General features: G+C 44.6%; 1 protein-coding gene across 6 annotated transcripts in view; it reads right to left on the bottom strand.

Moving 5' to 3' along the window:
* NYAP2 (neuronal tyrosine-phosphorylated phosphoinositide-3-kinase adaptor 2) overlaps positions 1 to 20324 on the bottom strand; it is a 234010-nt gene that overhangs the window by 44652 nt on the left and 169034 nt on the right. For 4 of the 6 annotated variants that reach the window (XM_060242215.1, XM_060242213.1, XM_060242216.1 and 1 more), the window contains 2 exons: positions 14032 to 14244; positions 9081 to 9122 (listed from right to left, as the gene is read on the bottom strand). In XM_060242215.1, coding sequence (XP_060098198.1) covers positions 9081 to 9122; positions 14032 to 14244 — 255 coding nt within the window. The remainder of the gene's footprint in view (positions 1 to 9080; positions 9123 to 14031; positions 14245 to 20324) is intronic. The other 2 variants (XM_060242217.1, XM_060242219.1) reach the window with 1 other exon arrangement.

Raw genomic sequence — 20324 nt, 5'->3', positions numbered from 1 at the left:
AAGAGATGGAGTTGTTTTAGTTATTTAATTAGAGATATCATTAATTGTTTAGCATTAAGAGTTATTCATTTATATATTTATTAGCAGATTAAATTGAGGGGTTGAAACCAGGGGGTATATTTATTAATGTGCTATAGACGGAATTTAAAGTTTTTTAGCTAATCAATTAAAGGAGTTTAGGGCTGGGGCTTAAATTTAAATAACTATGGATTAAATTAATAGAGGATTAGGCAATTTTTGGGATTTTGAGATAGAAGAGGGTAAGGAGGTTAAAGTTGTTAAAGTTTGACAATATAACTGGGCAGGAAGCCAACTTGGTATTAGTGAAGGACCGGGTATAAGTGTGGATGTCTGGCCTGGGGATCCCAGTGCTCATGGGGAGGGGAAGGTATGACGGTGGGAGCAGATGGAACTATATGGGAAGGAGGCGGAGACAAAACAGTGCTCGGCCCCCTTCCGGCCTGCGTCCCATCCCGACGGTGGCAGGTAGTGGGGCTAAGAGGGAAAGCCCGTCTCCGTCATTGGTGTTATGTAATGCCAGGTCCATAAATAATAAGACCTCGATCCTCAGGGAATTCCTGCTTGAACAGGATATGGACCTGGCTTGCGTGGCTGAGACCTGGGTGCGTGATGGAGAGATGGTGGCTCTCTCCCAGATGGCGCCCCCGGGCTACTCGGTCTTTCACCAATCACGGACAAACGGGCGGGGGGGAGGGGTGGCGCTATTCATACGGGAGGGTTACTCCTTCAGGGCTCTCCCGGCCCCAAGGATCAATGGTCTGGAATGCGCCGGTCTGGCATGGGATGTGGGGGAGGGGTTGGCGATCTGGCTGGTGTACCATCCACCTAATGCACTGGCCAGCGCCTTACCAGCCCTGATGGGGGCTGTGGCAGGGTGGGCATTGGAGTTCCCAAGGCTTATGGTCTTGGGTGACTTCAATGTCCATGCGGATGACATGGCCTCAAATCAGGCGCTGGACCTAGTGTCTTCCATGGCGACACTGGGACTCTCCCAATTTGTTACCACTCCCACGCATCAGGCCGGCCATATGTTAGACCTGATCTTTGCGTCCGGGATTCTGGTGGACGATATCGCTGTAGAAGCGGTACCATGGTCGGATCACCTGGCCCTCAAGGCTCGTGTGGGTGCGCCGCCCCGACCCTGTATGGGCGGCGAGCCTATTTTGGCTCGCTCGCGGAGCCTGATGGACCCGGAGCGGTTCCAAATGGCTCTGCGGGATCCCTGGCCCCCTAGCGATTCCCTTGATGACCTGGTAGAGGCCTGGCATGGCAGGCTATCCAGGGCCAACAACGAAATCACTCCCCGGCGTCCTCTGTGCCCCCGTAATAGGCTGGCTCTGTGGTACACCTCGGAGTTACGCCAGCTGAAACAGGGACTCAGACAACTAGAGAGGCGGTGGTGGCATACTCGTGACGAAGCGACAAGAACATCCTACAGAACGTTTATGAAGTTTTATGAGATGGCAGTCAAAGCCGCAAAGAAAGACTACTTTGCGGCTAGGATTGCGTCTGCAAATTCGCGCCCGGCATAATTATTTAAGATAGTTGAGAATTTGACCACTCTGCCTCAAGGCAGACCAAATATGAGGGAATTGGAAATAGGCTGTGAGGGTTTTGCGAAATTTTTTGCAGTTAAAATCTCGTCGCTCCGCCAGGACCTTCCCGCCACATTAGATGCAGTACAAGAACCCGAGGCTCCGTGCCTGTCCTCTGATCTTACCTTGGACCACTTTGACACACTTAGCCTAGGGGAAGTCAACGGAATTCTCTCTACTGTGCGCCCTACAACTTGCGATCTTGACTCGTGTCCCTCCTGGCTAATTAAATCTTGCCAGAGGGAACTTAGATATCCTGTACGGGATATCATAAATAGTTCCCTCTTGGAAGGGCAATTTCCAACATCATTGAAAGAGGCTATGGTCCGCCCCCTCCTAAAAAAAAGTACAGCAGACCCGGCCGAATTGGCGAATTACCGACCGGTCTCGAACTTACCATTTTTAGGTAAAGTTATTGAGAGGGCAGTGGCGCTACAGCTACAGAGTTTTTTGGATGACACTTCCGCCTTAGACCCCTGCCAGTCCGGCTTTCGTCCAGGCCATGGGACAGAGACAGTGCTGGTCGCCTTGGTGGATGACCTCCAGCGGCATCTGGATCGAGGCAGCGTGGCGGTGCTGATGCTGTTAGACCTGTCGGCTGCGTTTGACACGGTCGACCATCGGTTACTGGCCCACCGGCTCGCCGATGCAGGGATTAGGGGGTCGGCCTTACAGTGGCTCTCCTCCTTCTTTGATCGTCGGGGACAAAGGGTGGCAATTGGGGGAGAGCTGTCCCGGAGGCACCCACTAGTGTGTGGAGTGCCACAAGGGGCAGTTCTCTCTCCGATGTTGTTTAACATCTACATGCGCCCCCTTGCCCAGATTGCTCGGAGGTTTGGGCTTGGGTGCCATCAATATGCAGATGACACCCAGCTCTATCTATTAATGGATGGCCGACCTGACTGTGTCCCAGAAAACCTGGACCTTGCATTGCAGGCCATGGCTGGTTGGCTCAGGCTGAGTGGGCTGAAGCTGAATCCAGCGAAGACGGAGGTCCTTTGCTTGGGCCGCGGTGCCCCGGGAAGGGAAATCCCCTTGCCAGCTCTTGACAGTGTGCCGCTGAAAGCGGCCCACAGGGTCAGGAGCTTGGGGGTTCTTCTGGAGCCTTCATTATCAATGGAGGCACAGATAGCGGCCACTGCCAAGTCCGTGTTTTTTCATCTCCGTCGGGCAAAGCAGTTGGCCCCCTTCCTGGAGCGCCGGAACCTGGCAACGGTGATTCATGCTACGGTCACCTCGAGACTGGATTACTGCAATGCCCTCTACATGGGGCTGCCCTTGTGCCGAACTCGGCGGTTGCAGCTGGTGCAGAACGCGGCGGCTAGGTTGCTATTGGGGCTCCCAAGATGGGAGCACATGCAGCCAGGGCTGCGCGGACTGTACTGGCTGCCAGTGGTGTACCAAGTCCGTTACAAGGTGCTGGTCATGATCTTTAAAGCCTTATATGGCCGAGGGCCCGCCTACCTGAGGGACTGTCTCTCCCCATATGAGCCCCAGAGAGCGCTGAGGTCAGCTGGAAAGCACCAGCTGAATATCCCTGGGCCAAGGGAGGCCAGATTAAAGACCACCCGGGATCGGGCCTTCTCCATTGCGGCCCCACTGCTGTGGAATCAACTCCCGGAGGAGGTACGGGCCCTGCGATGTTTAGACCAATTCCGCAGGGCCTGTAAGACCTACCTCTTCACAATAGCCTTCACCCCTGGGACCCTATATATAAATGGGTTAAAAGTAAAGGTTTTGGCATGGAGTAACAATATTTTTTCTTTGTCTTTCAAATCCTCTCCATCTCCTAGTGTGTTTGAGTGGGTAGTTGTATAGTTGTTAGATTTATTATTGTGTTATTGTGTTTATTGTGTTTTGAATGTACTGCGCATTGAAGTGGTATGAATGCTCTCTGTTTTTCAATGTATTGCGCATTGATGTGTTCTTGAATGTTTTGTGTTTGTATTTTTGACAGTGTTGGTGGTATTTGTGTTTGTTTTATTTTTATTTTTGTGTGTGTTAATTTGTTTTTATTCTTTGTGTGTAAACTTTTTTTTCTCTCTCAATAAAAATCCTTTAAAATTTAAAAGAAAAAAAAATAGCCTTCACCCATACCGAGTCAAGATAGTGTCTCTGTATATGTTTTTCCCTACTGAACTTTTCCTACTAACTTATGAAAGATCTATTTTAGCACCTTAATGTTAATTTTAATGTAACCTGTAAATTGATTTATGATGATTTTATTGCTATGTATGATTTTATTGTATTGCACTTATATGTTGTGAGCCGTCCTGAGCCTGCTTGTGCGGGGAGGGCGGGATATAAATAAAAGGTATTATTATTATTATTATTATTATTATTATTATTATTATCTTCATTGATGGTCACAAGGAAGTAAAGAGATCTATCAGTGCCAAAGACACTGAACTTGTAAGCAATTTTATTAGAGACTTCCTACTGCTACTCTGTCACGGCTGGGGCCGGGTCAGGCAAAGTTCAGAGGCAGTCCGAGGTCTGTAGCCAGTAAGCAGGAGGGTCTGAGGCGCCAAATCCAAATCAGTGTACAAGTATCGCAGGTCCGAGGTCCAGAAGCCGAGGTCAGGGAGTCCAGAAGTCAAAAGCCAAAGTTAGGGAGTCAGGAACCAAAGTCAAGCCGGAGTGGATGCTAGGATGTCAGGGAGATGACTAGTTGCTTCCACAAAGCCTCCTCCCAAAGCCCACAGCTATATAGCCCTCTGCTGGCTGTTGCCCGTTTGGGCTAATTGCTGGCTCAGGGAGGCAGCGAGGATCCTGTCATAACTCAAGCATCCTTGCTCTTAGGAGGGCCAGAATCCTCTCAGAACTCAGGGCTCAGGGAGCGTCTTGCTTGTGAGCGTGCCGCCCTCCTCCGATCCCTGAGGTCCTGCCGGAGGCGGTCACGCACACGAGCCACCCGAGAGGGCGAGGCAGGGGGGCTGGGATCTTCTCCAGCAGGAGGCAGGGGCACTGGTGCAGGTGGCAGGGGCACAGTTTCCTCGTCAGACTCAACTTCCTCTGCAGGGTCCCCAGCACCCATGACATACTCTGCTGCTGCTGCTGAACAGTGCTATCCCACTCCCTAACAGTTTGCAAGTCCCTGAAAGTCACATCTATGTTGCACATTCAGGTTAGTTAACTTGAATACAGAAGAGGCCACAAGGATATTGAGAATGGATGGTGCTAACCAAGTAATCTAACTCTATGGAGCAAATGACAGAAGTTACTCAATCAAATATGAGATTTGTATGTACTTTATGCATTTTCCAGCAGGACAGAAGGCACAAGTCTTGACAATGAATGTGAAAAATTCCATAGTGCTTGAAAGCAGAGACCCTATTTGCTATTCTCCTTGTGTTTGGTCTACAGAGGTGACAAACTCCAAACATTTCTTGAATTCTTTTCTGGTCAATATTTGTACCAGAAGAGATTAATAATATATAAGCATTGTTCCTCTGTAATTCTAAGTACCTTTATTAAGTATACCAACTATTTTATTTGCAAGGTTTTCTGCCTGACTGCTAAAGGTCTTGACAAACTGTCAAATTTGCTGCTTTAAGGAAATTGAAATAAAATCACAAAAGACACCAAATGATTTGAAACACATCCTACAATGCAATGTAGGGCCTCTTCCTAGCAGAAGGTGGCAATGCAGAAGTGCTTTATGTCAGTAGACAGCAGCCTTCCAGAAAATGCTTTTTGAAGTAGCTAGAGTTAAGTTGGTTGAAGCCTCCCATTTTGCACACCTCCTGTGGTTCTTCACTGAAACAACATTGGCATGTTTTCAAGGCTGCTGCGTGTAAAAGCCACTGACAGCTATTCCTCTAAAAGGCCCTCTGATGGAAGATGTTTGAAACCACCAGGGAAGAAACTTCCCTGAGAAATTATCTGAAAGATGAGGGGATGCCACAGAGCTATGAAATACAATGATGAACGGAACTTCCAAGGTGACCTTAATATTTACAGTCTCAGAGGAGGAATAACCTACTTTCAAAAGCACGGTATCCTGACATGTAGTGTCTAATGACCTACGTTGGGAATAATTGAACTTAATTCAACAGTACTGCACAGTATCAAAAATAGATTCATCAACAGATAGATAGGCTTGCAGGCTACACAAATGCACAGCTGTGCCCCAGCATGGAGGACTTGGAAGGGAGCATGGCTACCCACCTTCTCTTTTCATGGCAGAAATAACAAGAGGGACAATGTGATCACTCTGTATCCCACTGTGGAAAACTAGAACCAGCTGTGCAAAGCCAAGCTGTTAGGTTGATCAGTTGCCATGATCCTGCTCCACAGGATCCTTGATCCAAAGTAGGCAAGTGGAACTCACTACAAGTGGTAGTGATGACATACCAAATGCAGTCCACAACTGAGGGGGTAAATTAGCTCTTCCAGCTGCTGTTCTTTTACTTTGCCTCTACTGCATGGACACTGCACTTAGTACAATTGTATTATTTTATGTACATAAAGGAGAGCCGCAACAATTTGTTTAGCATCTCCTTATGAGAAAGGGGGGGATTAGCCTTTCGAGATCCAAGAAACATTTTTCATTGTATTTTAATGACAAAATACATATGAATACATAATACATTTAACCAATCACAGAGCTCACTAATCAGTTCTATTGATAATTTTGTTATGTTTTGTTTCATACAGGCATGCCTGCAACTAGAGTATGCCCAACTCTTGAAGTATAATTATCTAAGAATACCAATCGCAGTGTGTACACAGATAAAATTAGGGAAGAGCTAGGGATTAGTAATATAGCACATATGAGTGATGAAAAAGACCCCAAATAGCCCACCTGGGAAGGGCAGGATAGACATGTGAAGTAATAAATAAATAATAAATGACAGTGATTAGAGTTTTGGGTTAATATCTGGGAGTGGTGGTGGAAAGTGCCATCAAATGGCAGCCAACTCAAGGTGACACCATACAGTTTTCAAGGCAAGAGACAGAGGTGAATTTTGCCATTGCCAGCCTCTGCATAGCAACTTGACGGTCTTAGTTTAGCTTCCAAGATGTGATGAGATCAGGCTACCTGGAACCATCCAGATAAGGGTGACCTTAGCTCAGATCCCTGACCATAGAAGTCTTGGGCTAGTCATTGTCTTCCAGCCTTGCCTAAGAATGTTGTGTGGGAAAAAAGGGGAAGGGGAAACCAGGTATGGCATCCTAACCACCTTGGAGGGAGGGTGGGATAAAATGCATTAGTTTAGTCCCTTGTCAGGTAAACAGGTAATGGGAAAGACAGTTCTTTGCCTAAGATGCAGGACAGCTGCTGTTAGTCAAGGTTGACAACACCAAACTAGATAAACCAACTATCTTCTAAAAATTAGATGCTTCACTAAAGTTTTCTTTCTCATAGCACTTTGTTTTAATAATTCCATCATTATTCAATATGAACATATTACTTTAAAGCAGTTATTCCATCAACCTGCTGTTATCTTTCAGGCAGCATTCAAATTGTCAGTTCTGAAGAAGAGCTGGTTTTATACCCCACCAGTTACTACCTGAAAGAGTCTCAGAGTGCTTTACAATCTCTTCGTCTCCCCACAACAGACACCCTGTGAGGTAGGTGGGCTGAAAGCTCTTCAAGAACTGCTCTTGACAGAACAGCCCTTAGAGAATTGTGGCTGACCCAAGGTCACCCAGCTGGCTTTACGGGAGGAGTGGGAAATCAAATCTGGTTTTCCAGATTAGAGTTTGCTGCTCTTAACCACTACACCAAGTTGGCTCTGATTTATCAAGAAATGCATACATTATTGAATATTTTTCTTACTAAGCTTCATCACAGTCTTTAAAGATAGTTATTCTTGACTATACCACTTATGTTCCAAATCCAAACAACTCAACTCTTGAACCGACTTCAGTCAGCTTTAAGCAGCTCTTCTTCACAGTTTCACTCCTTCTCAACTTCTGTCCCTCTCAACGCCCTCTCCACCAGATTCCATCTCAACTCCCTCTCAACTTTTGTCTTCAACTCTCTTAACTGCCGTTATTAACTGTCCTTCCCATTAACATTGTCAGCTCCCACTGGTGACTCCTAGGGAGAAATGGGACTAACCTGTCCATTGCCATCTTGTCATAGAAACCCGTGCATTACTTACAAAACCAGTGTATTTATGGTTCCAACAATTCCACAGTATTTCAGAGCTAAACTAGACAAGATAATGAGAGAATCATAAATGGATTTCCTGAGATTTTTGGAAAGGTAATACTAATAACAAATTGGATTGGGACCATGGCACTGAAAGAGACTTAATCCTTTCTCTTCTTGACGTTTTTCTGATTTCAATCACCCCTGACCAGTGTTTCCTTTCCTTTGCTCTGTGCATGAGCATCTGCCCATTATTGCAGAAAGCCCTGCACAGCAGCAATTTGGAGCCATGCAGGGTCTTCCACTGCCCACTGACCATTTTAAGATTCCAGTAGGATGCAAATTGCTCTGCTCAGTAGGGGGAAAAACAGAGGAAACATTGCTCCTGCTATTTTTCCTAAGTAACATACATGGATTATACAGATCTTCCATACAGGGTTAATATCATCTGGAGTGGATGGGAGGGGAAGCGTCTTAAAAACAGGAAAACTGAATGGAAAAGAGATAAGCTGGTCCTCAAAATTCAGACCATATGGCCATTTTTATTTTTTTTTAAAATGGGAGATCTCATGACAATCCACACAGTCTTGTTTAGTTTAGTCCTTGGCCATTTTGTTACTGTCCCAGATCCATGGCCAGCCCTAGACTGTCCGGCACCCTAGACAAGGCAAACTTCTGGTGCCCCCCCCCCATACTGATAATGTCACCAAGTCACATGGGGGCACCCAATTCAGTGCCCCCAGAAGGCTGGCACCCTAGGCAATCATGTAGTTTGCCTAGTGGCAGGGCCAGCTCTGCTCAGGTCATTCACAGACTACTGTTTGCTTATACAGGCTTGTAAATTCCAGACATTCTTGATAATTGGAGATCATGCTACTTTTCACTTTATCTCTTCCACCTAGCTAAGGGTGAATGCAAATTGCATTCAACCTGTTCTCTTTTAGGTGGATAATAGCATCCTTACCGATTCTCTATCTGAAACACAAAAGATTTGTTCATGGCTGTAGTAATTTGAATCTTTAGGATTTTATACTATTTGCACATTCCAACACAGAATTAGGTGCACTCAAACCCACTGAAATCAATGCACTTCACATTCCTTAACCTGCATTTAACAGTCATCCATTTCCTGTGATGTAATGCAAATAATGAAAATACACTGTATTGTGTTTTTGCAACTGCCTTGTACAAGAAGGGCCTACTACATGAAAAAAAGCTTATACACACTCAGCAACAGAACTGACACACAACATAACAGTGTCACTTACCTGTCACTAGATCAGCTTCCATTGGAGAGTGTGTGTAAGCTTTCAGTCTTCTATTTTAAGTAGAAATCAATTTAACAGGATGCATCACCTTACCTATTTTGTCTCTGGTGTTCTGGGACCAGCAGAGGAGTAGCACTATATAACAAACAAAAGAAGTTGGTTCAACACTGGCTACTTTTTCCTCACCTAGTTTGCTTTTCATTGTTTATGGGACCAATCTGCTGTTCTCATTCTCGTGTGTAACAGGGCTCAGAAAACCTTGAACATTTGCTGGCCTATAAAAGTTCTGTCTTTTGTTTTTGCATTCAGTGTGCTGCCAACACTGCAACAGTACTTGGAGACTGTACTGCAACAGTATTTGGAGACTGGAGTGTGTGTGTGTGTGTGTGTGATGTGACTGTCCATTCAATAATATCTGTCTATCTAATTGTCAGTGGTCAAATCTATGAATACATAATTCTATAGGTTGGAGCCATGAACAGACAAGACAGATCTTTCTACAAGCCTGAGAAAAGACCCAAGACTGCAGAAAAATCTGAAATCTAAAAACAAAATAAAGTACACAGGGGACTAAACCCGCCCCCCCCCCCACTGGCCCAAATAACAGAAGCAGAGCCATAATTTTAGGAAGCAAATGCCATCAGTGGCTGTTGTTAGGCAACTACAACAGTATTGCCAATTGAAGCCTTGGTTTCTGTCTGCAAAAGTCAGGAGGAGGAGGCAGGGCACTTTCCAGGGCTGTTCTGGCTTTTGAGAGAGGACTAATTGGGGCCCAGCCTGACAGCAACCATTGGCAATCCCAGCTGTTCATTATTATTCAACAGCAGTCACCACATGAAAGGCAGTGTGGTGCGTGGTGGTTAGAATTTCAGATTAGGATCTGAGAGATCCAGGTTTGAATCCGCATTCTGATATGGGTCACTGGGTCACTTTGGGCCAGTCACACACTCTCAGCCTAACCTATCTCAAAAGGTTATTATGAGGCTAAAATGGAAGAAAGGAAAATGATGTCAACTTTTTTGGGGTGTCCCCAATGGGGAATAAACATGAAATCTAACTAAAAAGGATATAGATAAAGGGTAGGTTGGTTGGCAGGATGGGAAAGAGTGAAGGGAACAGGAACAGGGAAGAAGATGTAGGGGCTGCTAGAAGGGAAAGAGTAAATAGTAGAGAAAGATATACAGGGAAAATGAAATTCCCCCCACAAGTTTTTGCAGGTCCTCCATTTGCAATACATAACTATAGAAGCTAAACCTTTATTTACAATCATTAATGTATCCTGGATTAAGGGTGTTACCAAATTTCATGACAATTTGTTCAATTTGAAAGTTCTCATTGCTTTTATGAGTTCTGTGGCCATCTGTTTCCCTGAGCATATGAATGAAATTCAACAGGTATATTTCCATGGAAGTATGGCAAATAACATGAAAATGGCACACAATGCCAAAATTGCATAAAATGGAGTAAAAATTGCTATAAAAGTACATGACAACAGGAAAATAAATGAGATTAATTTGGACTTCCTGTCCATGCACTACACAAATACACATTCATACATTCCTACACCGATTGCCTGGGAAGAGAAGCAGTTTCAGCAGCACATCCTACCCTAACCTGTATAAATTCAACAAAAGACAAATATGTAGTCTTCCTTTTGCATGGTTCTCAAACACAGAACAACTTATGCATATCTTGGTCTGCCTGGACTTTTCACTTAATGCAGAGGCTGAGCTCTGGACCTGTTCCAGCAATCCATTTCCCTTCCATTCATTGTCTAAACAGGGCTTTAGCCATAGTAAAACCCAGACTGCATATTTATCAGGGCTTTTTTGTAGCAGGAACTTCTTTACATATTAGGCCACATACCCCTGATGTAACGAGCAGGCCTTTACTGATGTAACCAGTCCCTATACCCCTGATGTAACCAGTAGGCCCTATACTAAGAGCCCTGTAAGCTCTTGGAAGATTGGCTATATCAGGGGTCTGTGGCCTAATATGCAATGGAGTTCCTGCTACAAAAAAGGCCATGATATTTATTATTTCTTACACTTGACCTTGTTCTAGGCTTCCCAATCCTCCCGCCCTGGCGGGGGACCCCAGGATTTCCAGCCTCTTCCCCTGCTCCCCCAAAAAACGGAAGCGGGGGGGGGGGGAAGGGGGGAAACGGCAACCCTACCCCAAGCCCTTCCTCAGGAAATGGTGCGGGAAGGAGCCCCTCTCGCTCCTCCCGAGGAGACCCTACCGCCAGGCACAGGCTGTGCCTCGAGTGCAGCACGGCCCGGGCACCTGCTGGCTGGCTCCTCCCCCCCTCCACGCCCTGCTGCGCTCCAAGGCCCCGCCGGCCACAAAGGTCAACCCCCCCTTTCCTTCCCCCCAGACGTGCTGGAGGGGCGCTCAGGAGCCCGCTGGCCTCTCAATCAAGAAGGCCCCAAAAGGCAAGGAGGGAAGGGGACGGGAGGAAGGGAGCCTTCGCGGTGGGGGCGGGGGAGGCCAATGTGCAGGAGCTCCGGAGAAGGGCAGCACACACACACACGGCCCAGCAGGAGCGCCCCTGCCCAGCGTGCCGCCAAAGAGACAGTCCCTCTCTCTCCTCCCGAGGAGTCCCTGCCAGTTTGGTGTAGACTCCCGAGGAGTCCCTGCCAGTTTGGTGTAGTTCGCCTCTCGATCAGGACGAGCCCAAATGGCAAAGAGGGCAGGGGACGGGAGGGAAAGAGCCGTCGGGGGTGGGGGGAAGGTGCCAGAGCTCGAGAGAAGTGCAGCAGCCCCCATCCTAGCGCGCTCCCAACCCCTTCCCCGGGCATCCCCCCCTCTCTCTCCTCCCGAGGAGACCCTACCACCAGGCAGAGCCTCTTCCTTGCTCGCAGCATGGCTGGCTGGATCCTGATGCCCCCTCCCCAAGACTCCATCCCGAAGGTCTACGACGGCCCGCCCTTGAATGTTGCCAATCCAAGCCCAGCCAGGCAGGTGATTGGCCCCACTCCCCTTCGCCCGCTCCCTTCCCTTCCCTCCCTAGGGTTGCCAGTCCCAGGTGGGGGCAGGGGATCCCCTGGTTTGGAGCCCCCCCTTCAGGGTCCTCAGAAAGGGAAGGGGAGGGGAGGGAAAGGTCTGCTGGGAACTCTGTTATTCCCTATGGAGATTTATTCCCATAGAAAATCATAGAGAATTGATCCACGGGTATCTGGGGCTCAGGAGGGGGCTGTTTTTTGAGGTAGAGGCACCAAATTTTCAGTATAGCATCTAGTGCCTCTCCCCAAAATAACCCCCAAGTTTCAAAAAGATTGGACCAGGGGGTCCAATTCTATGAGCCCCAAAAGAAGGTGCCCCTATCCTTCATTATTTCCTATGGAAGGGAGGAATTGAAAAAGTGTGCCGTCCCTTTAAATATGAGGGCCAAAACTCCCTTTGGAGTTCAATTATGTTTGTCACAGCCTTGATCTTGGCTCCACCCCTAATGTCTCCTGGCTCCACCCCCAAAGTCTCCCGGCTCCACCCCCAAAGTCCCCAGATATTTCTTAAATTGGACTTGGCAACCCTACCTTGTTCTTTTTCTAAAGAACTTGAAGTAGCATACATCCCACCTCTTTTTATATCCATTATTAGCTCCAGCTCACCCACTGATCTTTATGGCTGAGCAAGTGTTCTCTTGTCTACTTCTGTCACTCTGCCTACCACACCAAGATAGCTAGCAAGCAGTCTTTTCTCCATGTTTCCCTGTATGTGGGTACTTAGCTTCACAGACTCATGCTTTCATGACCTATGCACTGAGGATGCCAACAATTTCTATGATCAAAGTTTGCTTTTTAGATATGTCAAAACCACAGGAATCACTAGGACTGTTTCCCACTTATTCCTCAGTTCACAGTAATATTTCACCATACAGCCATGAATCCAGACACATGATAATGGAGAGAAAATAAATGGGGTTTGAATGTGAATTGGTATATATTTATTTGTGAAGTCTGTTGTTCAGTGTCAGCATTATTAAAAAACACACAGACTGTTTGTCTATATTATAGCAAGAACCAATTTAATTTACAAGCAACAGAAAAACATTATTAAAAAATAGCTTTGCTGCCTCTTTTACCACCCTGGTCCTAGGAAATGGCAACCAGTTTATACAATTGTCTGTTATACCAATCAATACAAGGTGTCTAGTAGTAAACAGCTTGTTTTTACAATCAGAAGAAACCCAGAAAGGACATGTTCTTTCAACAAGCATTACGATTCAATGATGTAGACTAAAAAAAGTTATGGAACTAACTGCTCAGTGAGCCAGTTTGGTGTAGTGGTTAAGTCAGTGGACTCTTATCTGGGAGAACCGGGTTTGATTCCCCACTCCTCCACTTGCACCTGCTGGAATGGCCTTGGGTCAGCCATAGCTCTGGCAGAGGTTGTCCTTGAAAGGGCAGCTGCTGTGAGAGCCCTCTCAGCCCCACCCACCTCACAGGGTGTCTGTTGTGGGGGGAGAAGATATAGGAGATTGTAAGCCGCTCTGAGTCTCTGATTCAGAGAGAAGGGCGGGGTATAAATCTGCAATTCTTCTTCTTCTTCTTAAAAGAACAGATTTTATCAGATAAAATATTAAAGTAATTCTTACAACAGTTTAATCCAGTCTCCTCTCATATAAGAAGTTACTGTACTATATATCCTTGCAGAAACATGTATGATCCTAAGGCTCACATCCTTTCGTCCATTGACTTTAATGCACTTAGAAATGTGCGACTCTGCTTGGGACAACACTATAAGAAACCTAAGCTCTGTTGCTTTCAGAATGGGGCCTTATTATCATTGTCAGGCATTAAATAGTTCTTCCTATAAGATGTGATGAATTTAAAGAGTCTGGAACGATCAAGTTTAGCAAAATTTAAACATAAAATCATTTACTTTTGATGCATTTCTTTTAGGTTGTTCTAAAGTTACTAGAGGAAATATTCTGTTCTGTAACATTGGTATCAGTTATAGATGAAGAGTAGGTAATGTTGTAAAAGTTCCATAGCATCTGATCCATATATATTTATTCTGTGCTGGGGTAAATCCCACTTACCCGAGCTGTTATTTCCTGCCAGCATTGTTGGACTGACTGAAGACCTTCCAAGTCTACTGGACACAACTGGTGGTCCTGGTGTCCCATCCCATTCCTGAGCTTTTATTGGCTCTCTGGAGGAAGATGTCCCATGGTGACCTCCTCTTTCTTTGTTTTCCAGCTTTGGTAGTGGTTCAGTGCTGTGGCTTCTGATCTTCAGTTCATCTAACGGCTCTGAAAGATATGCAAAGGTCACAACCCTTTATATATTGCAATTTATTTATATCCACACTCACATATTCTTTCCAATTTAATAAACTGCTAATTGATCCTTATTGCAAATTCATACAGCAATCAGTTAATCAAAAGAACAAAATAGGCAAAGATGACAGCAAGCACTAACATTATAGCAAGTTAAATAAACAGGGTTTTTTTAAAAAAAAAATCAAACAATTTCATAGAATGGGACAATATTGGACAGTAATATCAATGATGAGTCCTTCTTGATGTCTACTTCTTGAAGACAACGATTTAGAGCAAAAGTTTAGATGTGCTTCAGCTAGGGCTGCTAAGCCCCCGGTAGGCTGAAGGTTCCCAACCCATTGGCCCACATTGGGCCAGCAGGGGGAATCTCTTCCTACGTCGCCGGTGTGATGATTGCACCCAGAAGTGATGTCATCGCACTGGCCATGTCCCTGCACGGCCGCTCTATGCATTTCCGGGAAAACTCATTTCTTGGACACTCTAGCCATTTGAGAGGGAAAGCTCTATGGTACAATAGATACCATAGAGTTTCCCCCTCCCAAATGGCTAGAACATCTGGGAAAACCATATAGTTTTCCCAGAAACACCTAGAGTGGCCGCATGGGGATGTTGCTTCCGGGTGACATCATTGCGTTGCACGTGCAGAAACTTGCATGCAAAAGTCCCACACTGCAGAACACAGCATACTTGGCAACCCTAGCTTCAGCCTACTGAAATCAATGGGATCCAAGCTACCTAGTTCTGTGGCTAAATTGTGGCCCAAGTTTTTAGATATTTTAATTTGAGATATATACTAGACTATTTATCTAAGCATAGCATAATAAAAATGGACTTTGTAATACCCAACAAGTAAATATAACTAAGCCACAAAAATAGTATAATTTTTAGCCATGGGAAGAAAGAACTGTTGGAAGAAAATGGGCTCATGAGTTTTCCACGGTGCAAGCAAGCATCTAGCTTTCCAGATTCCCTGCTGATTCCTCTATTGACAGCATCCTATTTCTTCTCTCCCCTGACATGCACATCAGCATCATAGGTGGGAAACAACACTTAGTTCAAATGCAACTCTGACTGATCATAAGGCACAGCATAGATTGGAAAACTCAAGACACACACACATTCAAACAGCCGACTCAATCTAAAGTTCATGGTCTAACAGACTTAAGTGGCCTTCTGCGACTCTAATTCTCTAGTCTGGGATGGAAACATATACCAAGGGAGCTTTCAGAAGTAACTACAAAATCTTAATAGGTATTTGTCATCTCATGAATTAATGCCACAATTACTGTTCTGCCCCCCTCTCCAAGCATAGCTATGAAACAAATACAAAGTTAGGTTTCATATAAAAAGTGTCTAGTGTGCTGGATAGGAAAAATTGGTCCCTACTTATGCTTCTTAGCATGAAATCACATTTTCACTGGACCTTCTGGAAAAATCTATTCAGAGCAGAAGAGACACTCTCCCCACAACTTCTATAACCCTTGGCTACAATGACATAATTCAGTTTGACATGACACAGTTGAGGCCAGAAGATTGAATGCTTCACCGAAGTTGCTTTACAGTCATCGGGGGCATGACATCTTCTAAAGAAGTCTGCCTTTTGATCCTAATGGTTTTAAATATAGTTTAAATATTGGTTACAAATACCACCTATTTGGACAAGGTGCTATAAGAAGCAGTGTTTGGTTAATTCATGGCTTTCTTGGAGGAAATTGATTGTGCAGACTTATTTCAATATGGCTTTAGATTGATTTTGAAACTGAAACAGTCACTCTACTGAGACAGCATGAACACCTGGATTTTACTAGAACTTTCAGAGGCTTTCAGTATTATCTGTCATGGTATTTCTGGACTGATTGCTGGTGATGAGTATCATGTTCACCATGTTCCATGTTTCTGGTCCTACCTGAGTACTGCACAGTGGCAAAAGTGGACTGCTCCTGTGGGGGCCCACAATATTATGTGACACTATAAGAAATCACTTGTAGAAGTCATCTAGAGGTTTAGATAGAAGTTTGCTCAGCACTCTGATAACAGTCAGCTGTATTTTTCATTTTCAGCAGAGTGAGGTGAGATACTGAGAGTCCTTAAAAGACACCAGGAGGCAGTTATGGGCAGGATAAGGGCCAGTTAATTAAAGCACAATCCAGACAAGACGGAGGTGTTGTTGGCTGATAGTAATGCTAATCAGATAACAAAGAGTCAGTCTGGACAGGTTTGCACTTTTCCTGAAAGGTAAGTGGCACAACGTCCCTCTTAATGTATGTAATGCTGCCGGCAGGAATTTAATTCCAAACACTTTATTTAACATTCCCAACTGAATTGTCCCCAAGCTCTAAATCTTCTTCATAGGACTATGTGGCCCTGAGATTAAGACTCTTAATAAAATCATAGGATTCCAGGTTAATATAAAACAAAATAAAACTTTATTTGTACAATGTGTTTTGGTTTCAAGATGTTTATAGCTTAATTCTTCAGTGAATAATAATAACTTCTGACTGAGGTGTCACTCTTTCACTTCACACACTCCTCGCTCTCAAAGCCTCCTTTCTCTCCCCAACTCAACTTTATGTCAGCTTCTGTCTCTTACTCTCCTATGATATTCTGATAATATTAGGGTTTTGCTCTCTATCTAGTTCCTCTAAAGTATTCTACTCCCCCCCCCAAGAATTGTAATGCCTTTCATAGCACTAGTATAGGATTCAAATCAGAAGACTGCTTCTCAGATTCCGTAGACCACAACTGACCGTTAACTGCTGTCACTCTGCTGAGAGTTTACTGCTGACTGACTTCTCTCTCTCTCTTTCTTCACACATACTTCTTAGCTCCATCCACACACTCAACCATCCATCCACACACTCAACTCCATCCAATCAACCACCTCACTCACTCATTCCATCTCTTTCACCCCCCTTTCTCTACTGCAATGGTAACAATTAAAGGAACACACATATATCAATTCAAATCATTACAATAAAGTTTGTGGCTTGTGTGGCCTATCAGATCTACTGCTGCAGATGACCATTCATGTCCATCGCTGGTACCATACGGAACATCCAACCAACTTTGATTGATCACTAGTTGTTTTCTTTCTTGATAAGTAATATTTGTCTATAACTACTCATGGTCTGATCATATTCAGACTTGGTTACTGAAGTGTGCTGCACATATTACCACAGTTGAAGATTTAGAAATTTCAGTTAGTGTAAACACATCATGAACACATCTGCAAATGGACATATATCCTGAAGGAGCTGTCCCGAAGCAGCCACACTGGCTGCTGATGTATTTCTAAGTATAACTTATTGTTCTGGTCATTGTTTTTAAAGCTCTAAATAGTCTGAGAATTCTTTTCCTGTTTGAATTTATACAAACTCTGCTAATCATCAGAGCCCCCACTTAGTGTGCCATCACTATGGCAGACAGCCATAGGCATAGGACCTTCTCTGTAATGGCACTTTTATTTTGGAACTCCTCCCTGCTAGTATTTGCCTTTATTGTTAGTTTATTTATTTAAAATTTCATTTTAGGCACCAATGAAAAAAAATACTTGTTCTCACTAACAGTTCGGCCCCGCCCTGGCCACGCCGTGAAAGCGGCTGCGCGCTGCGGGGCCAGCCTTTGCATCCCCGGAGGATGCATGAGGCGGCATTTCCTGGGCATTCGGGTATTTTGCTGGTGAGTGGGGGAGAGGCTATAAGTAGCCTCGGCCCTGCCTCTCCTCACGCAGTTTTGGGGAGCTTTTGGCCCACCCACCCACACTGCAGTAGTACACCGGTCGCCTTATTAGGGGCCAGGTAGGAATTTTTTCACTCTCACCTGATTGGCTGTTGATCGGGTGTTTTTCGCCTACCTTGTACTGCAAGTAGTGATGTGGCTGTAGGGATCTAGGTAATTGGTCACTTGGCGGAATGAGCAAGGGGTTTAGACCTTGCCGGTGAGCACCCAGGCCTATGAACCTGTGTTGGGCAGGCGATCCGTAGGAAAGGCAGATGGGCTTTACGGCTCAATGTCATGGAATACGGATCAGATTTCATGCCTCCCCTTGGTTGCCTCCTTCTGGTGATCGGGGTGGGATCAAGGGAAGGGCATGTGTGGTCGGCCAGCCCGGTTCTAGCCACAGTTGTTTGGCTAGGACTGGGGACAGGGTGGCTCGCCCTTTGTTGGACTTGGCGGGGTCAGGAGAAGACCCCAGGGCTCATCCTATTAATGTTTACCTTGCCATGTTGTTTTTTAATAAAGTGTCCCGTTTTCCCCAACATTCTTGTCCGCCTCTTTATTCTGAATGGGGGTGCAATTAATTAATCACTACCTTGTATATGTAACTGCTTCTTGGTTTATTAGCCCTGCATGGATTTTACAGCTTCTGCCTTGTGGCTTTACCGCTTGGCTTTACTGATTGAATTCTTACTGCCGCCAGATTTGATCTTGTTTATTTATAACACTGCTATTTTTATCTATTGCTATTTTAATGGACTTTTCCCTCCTACAGTGCCATTCTTGGAAAGCTGTAACTCTGCTTGGGATAGCATAATTAAACTTTTAACATTATTCTTTTAATGTTTCTGTCCAGTTCTTTTGCTTTTATCAATTGTGATACTGTAAGCACCTCAATAGCAGTAAAACTGAGTAAGAGTATGTACGTGAACTTAATAAAGAAACGTTTGCTTGAAGCTCACTGTAATGAGTGGAAACTGTGTAAGAGTTATGCATCCACCATTCAGGTCAATGAGAATATACTCGTCAATAGTGACATGTTGTAAAATCCCTAGAATATTTTTAAGTGATGGTAGCTAGAAATTAGACAATAATGGTTTCATGAAGTTTCTGCAGAAATGCAAGAGACACCCTTGTGTGTGTGTGTGTGTGTAAAACGTGCTTGCTGGTGGTATTGACAAAGATAGTTTTCCATCTCCAAGCTTCAGAATTTTCCTTAGTGACCAGACATATTAGAATTAGGTTAAAATTTTTAGAAATCTACACACTAGTAGAAAATCAATTAATAAAACAGTACAAGGATGATAGCTGCCATGGTGACCATCGTGAATGTTTGCATTTAGGCCACTGTATTTATATGCTCGTTGGGAACAGCAAAAAATCTCCAGAAGCTTAAAGTATCCCCCTTGTTTCAAATCTAACAGGAAAAAAGTGCATACTGCTATAGAGAACATATAGAAATTGGGTCAGCTAAAATACATGTTTGCTCAAGCCTGAGAACACAAGAGTTCACATAACCCCCAGAATTTTTTGTCCCAGTGACCAATTCAGTTATGCAGACTTGCAGTTGCTTTTCTTCTGAATACTCAGTGTGATGCAGCAACTGTGGATGTGCAACCAACTACCTGCAACTCAAGTACTATGTGATCCATGTTGAGAGCATACTGATTTTAAAATATTATCTAAACTATAATCAGCTTCATTTTATGAGTTCCTCTTTTCTTACAATTTCTTGTAAATTGCCTTGGCTTGGCTTATCCTTCTGATGGATGGATGATGGATAGGTCTTTTTCTCAGATTCTGGCCCCTAATGTAGCATCTAGCAGTCAGTTTTTGGGTGTCCACACATCACTCCACCTTTACCATTATTGCCATGCTTCAGGCTGACCATTGTGCAGGGTCTCAGAAAGCAGAAAGGATGAAGAGCTAGGAACTTCAGAATGCACATCCCATCTGCTTCCATGTCACCTAACCAAGATTCATATTTTGCAGGATCATACCACAGCACCAGAGGACTTCTTGAGAGTTAATTTGTGCATTTCCCACAGTTTACATAACAGGAACAGTTTACACAGTTCCTCTATATCCCCTCTGGCTAAAACTCTGGAGCTCAAATCTGAACCTGGTGGGTCCCCAGGGCAGTTGCACACAAGTGATCAGACCATTGTTTATTTTTAAAAGATTTTATAAAGTTTATTTCAGATTCAATTAGGAACATTTATTAAACATCCAACACATTTTTCTAAATCATGCAGCAAGAAAATAAGATAAACCAGCTTAACTGTCTAACACTCTTAGAACCTGCATTAGATAGAACAAACCTTAAATTCCAA

This window comes from Heteronotia binoei, chromosome 6 (assembly GCF_032191835.1).
Source record: "Heteronotia binoei isolate CCM8104 ecotype False Entrance Well chromosome 6, APGP_CSIRO_Hbin_v1, whole genome shotgun sequence".
NCBI classification, from domain to species: domain Eukaryota; kingdom Metazoa; phylum Chordata; class Lepidosauria; order Squamata; family Gekkonidae; genus Heteronotia; species Heteronotia binoei.
The sequence above is the reverse complement of the archived record's forward strand: the minus strand, read 5'-3'. Positions and strand labels throughout refer to the sequence as shown.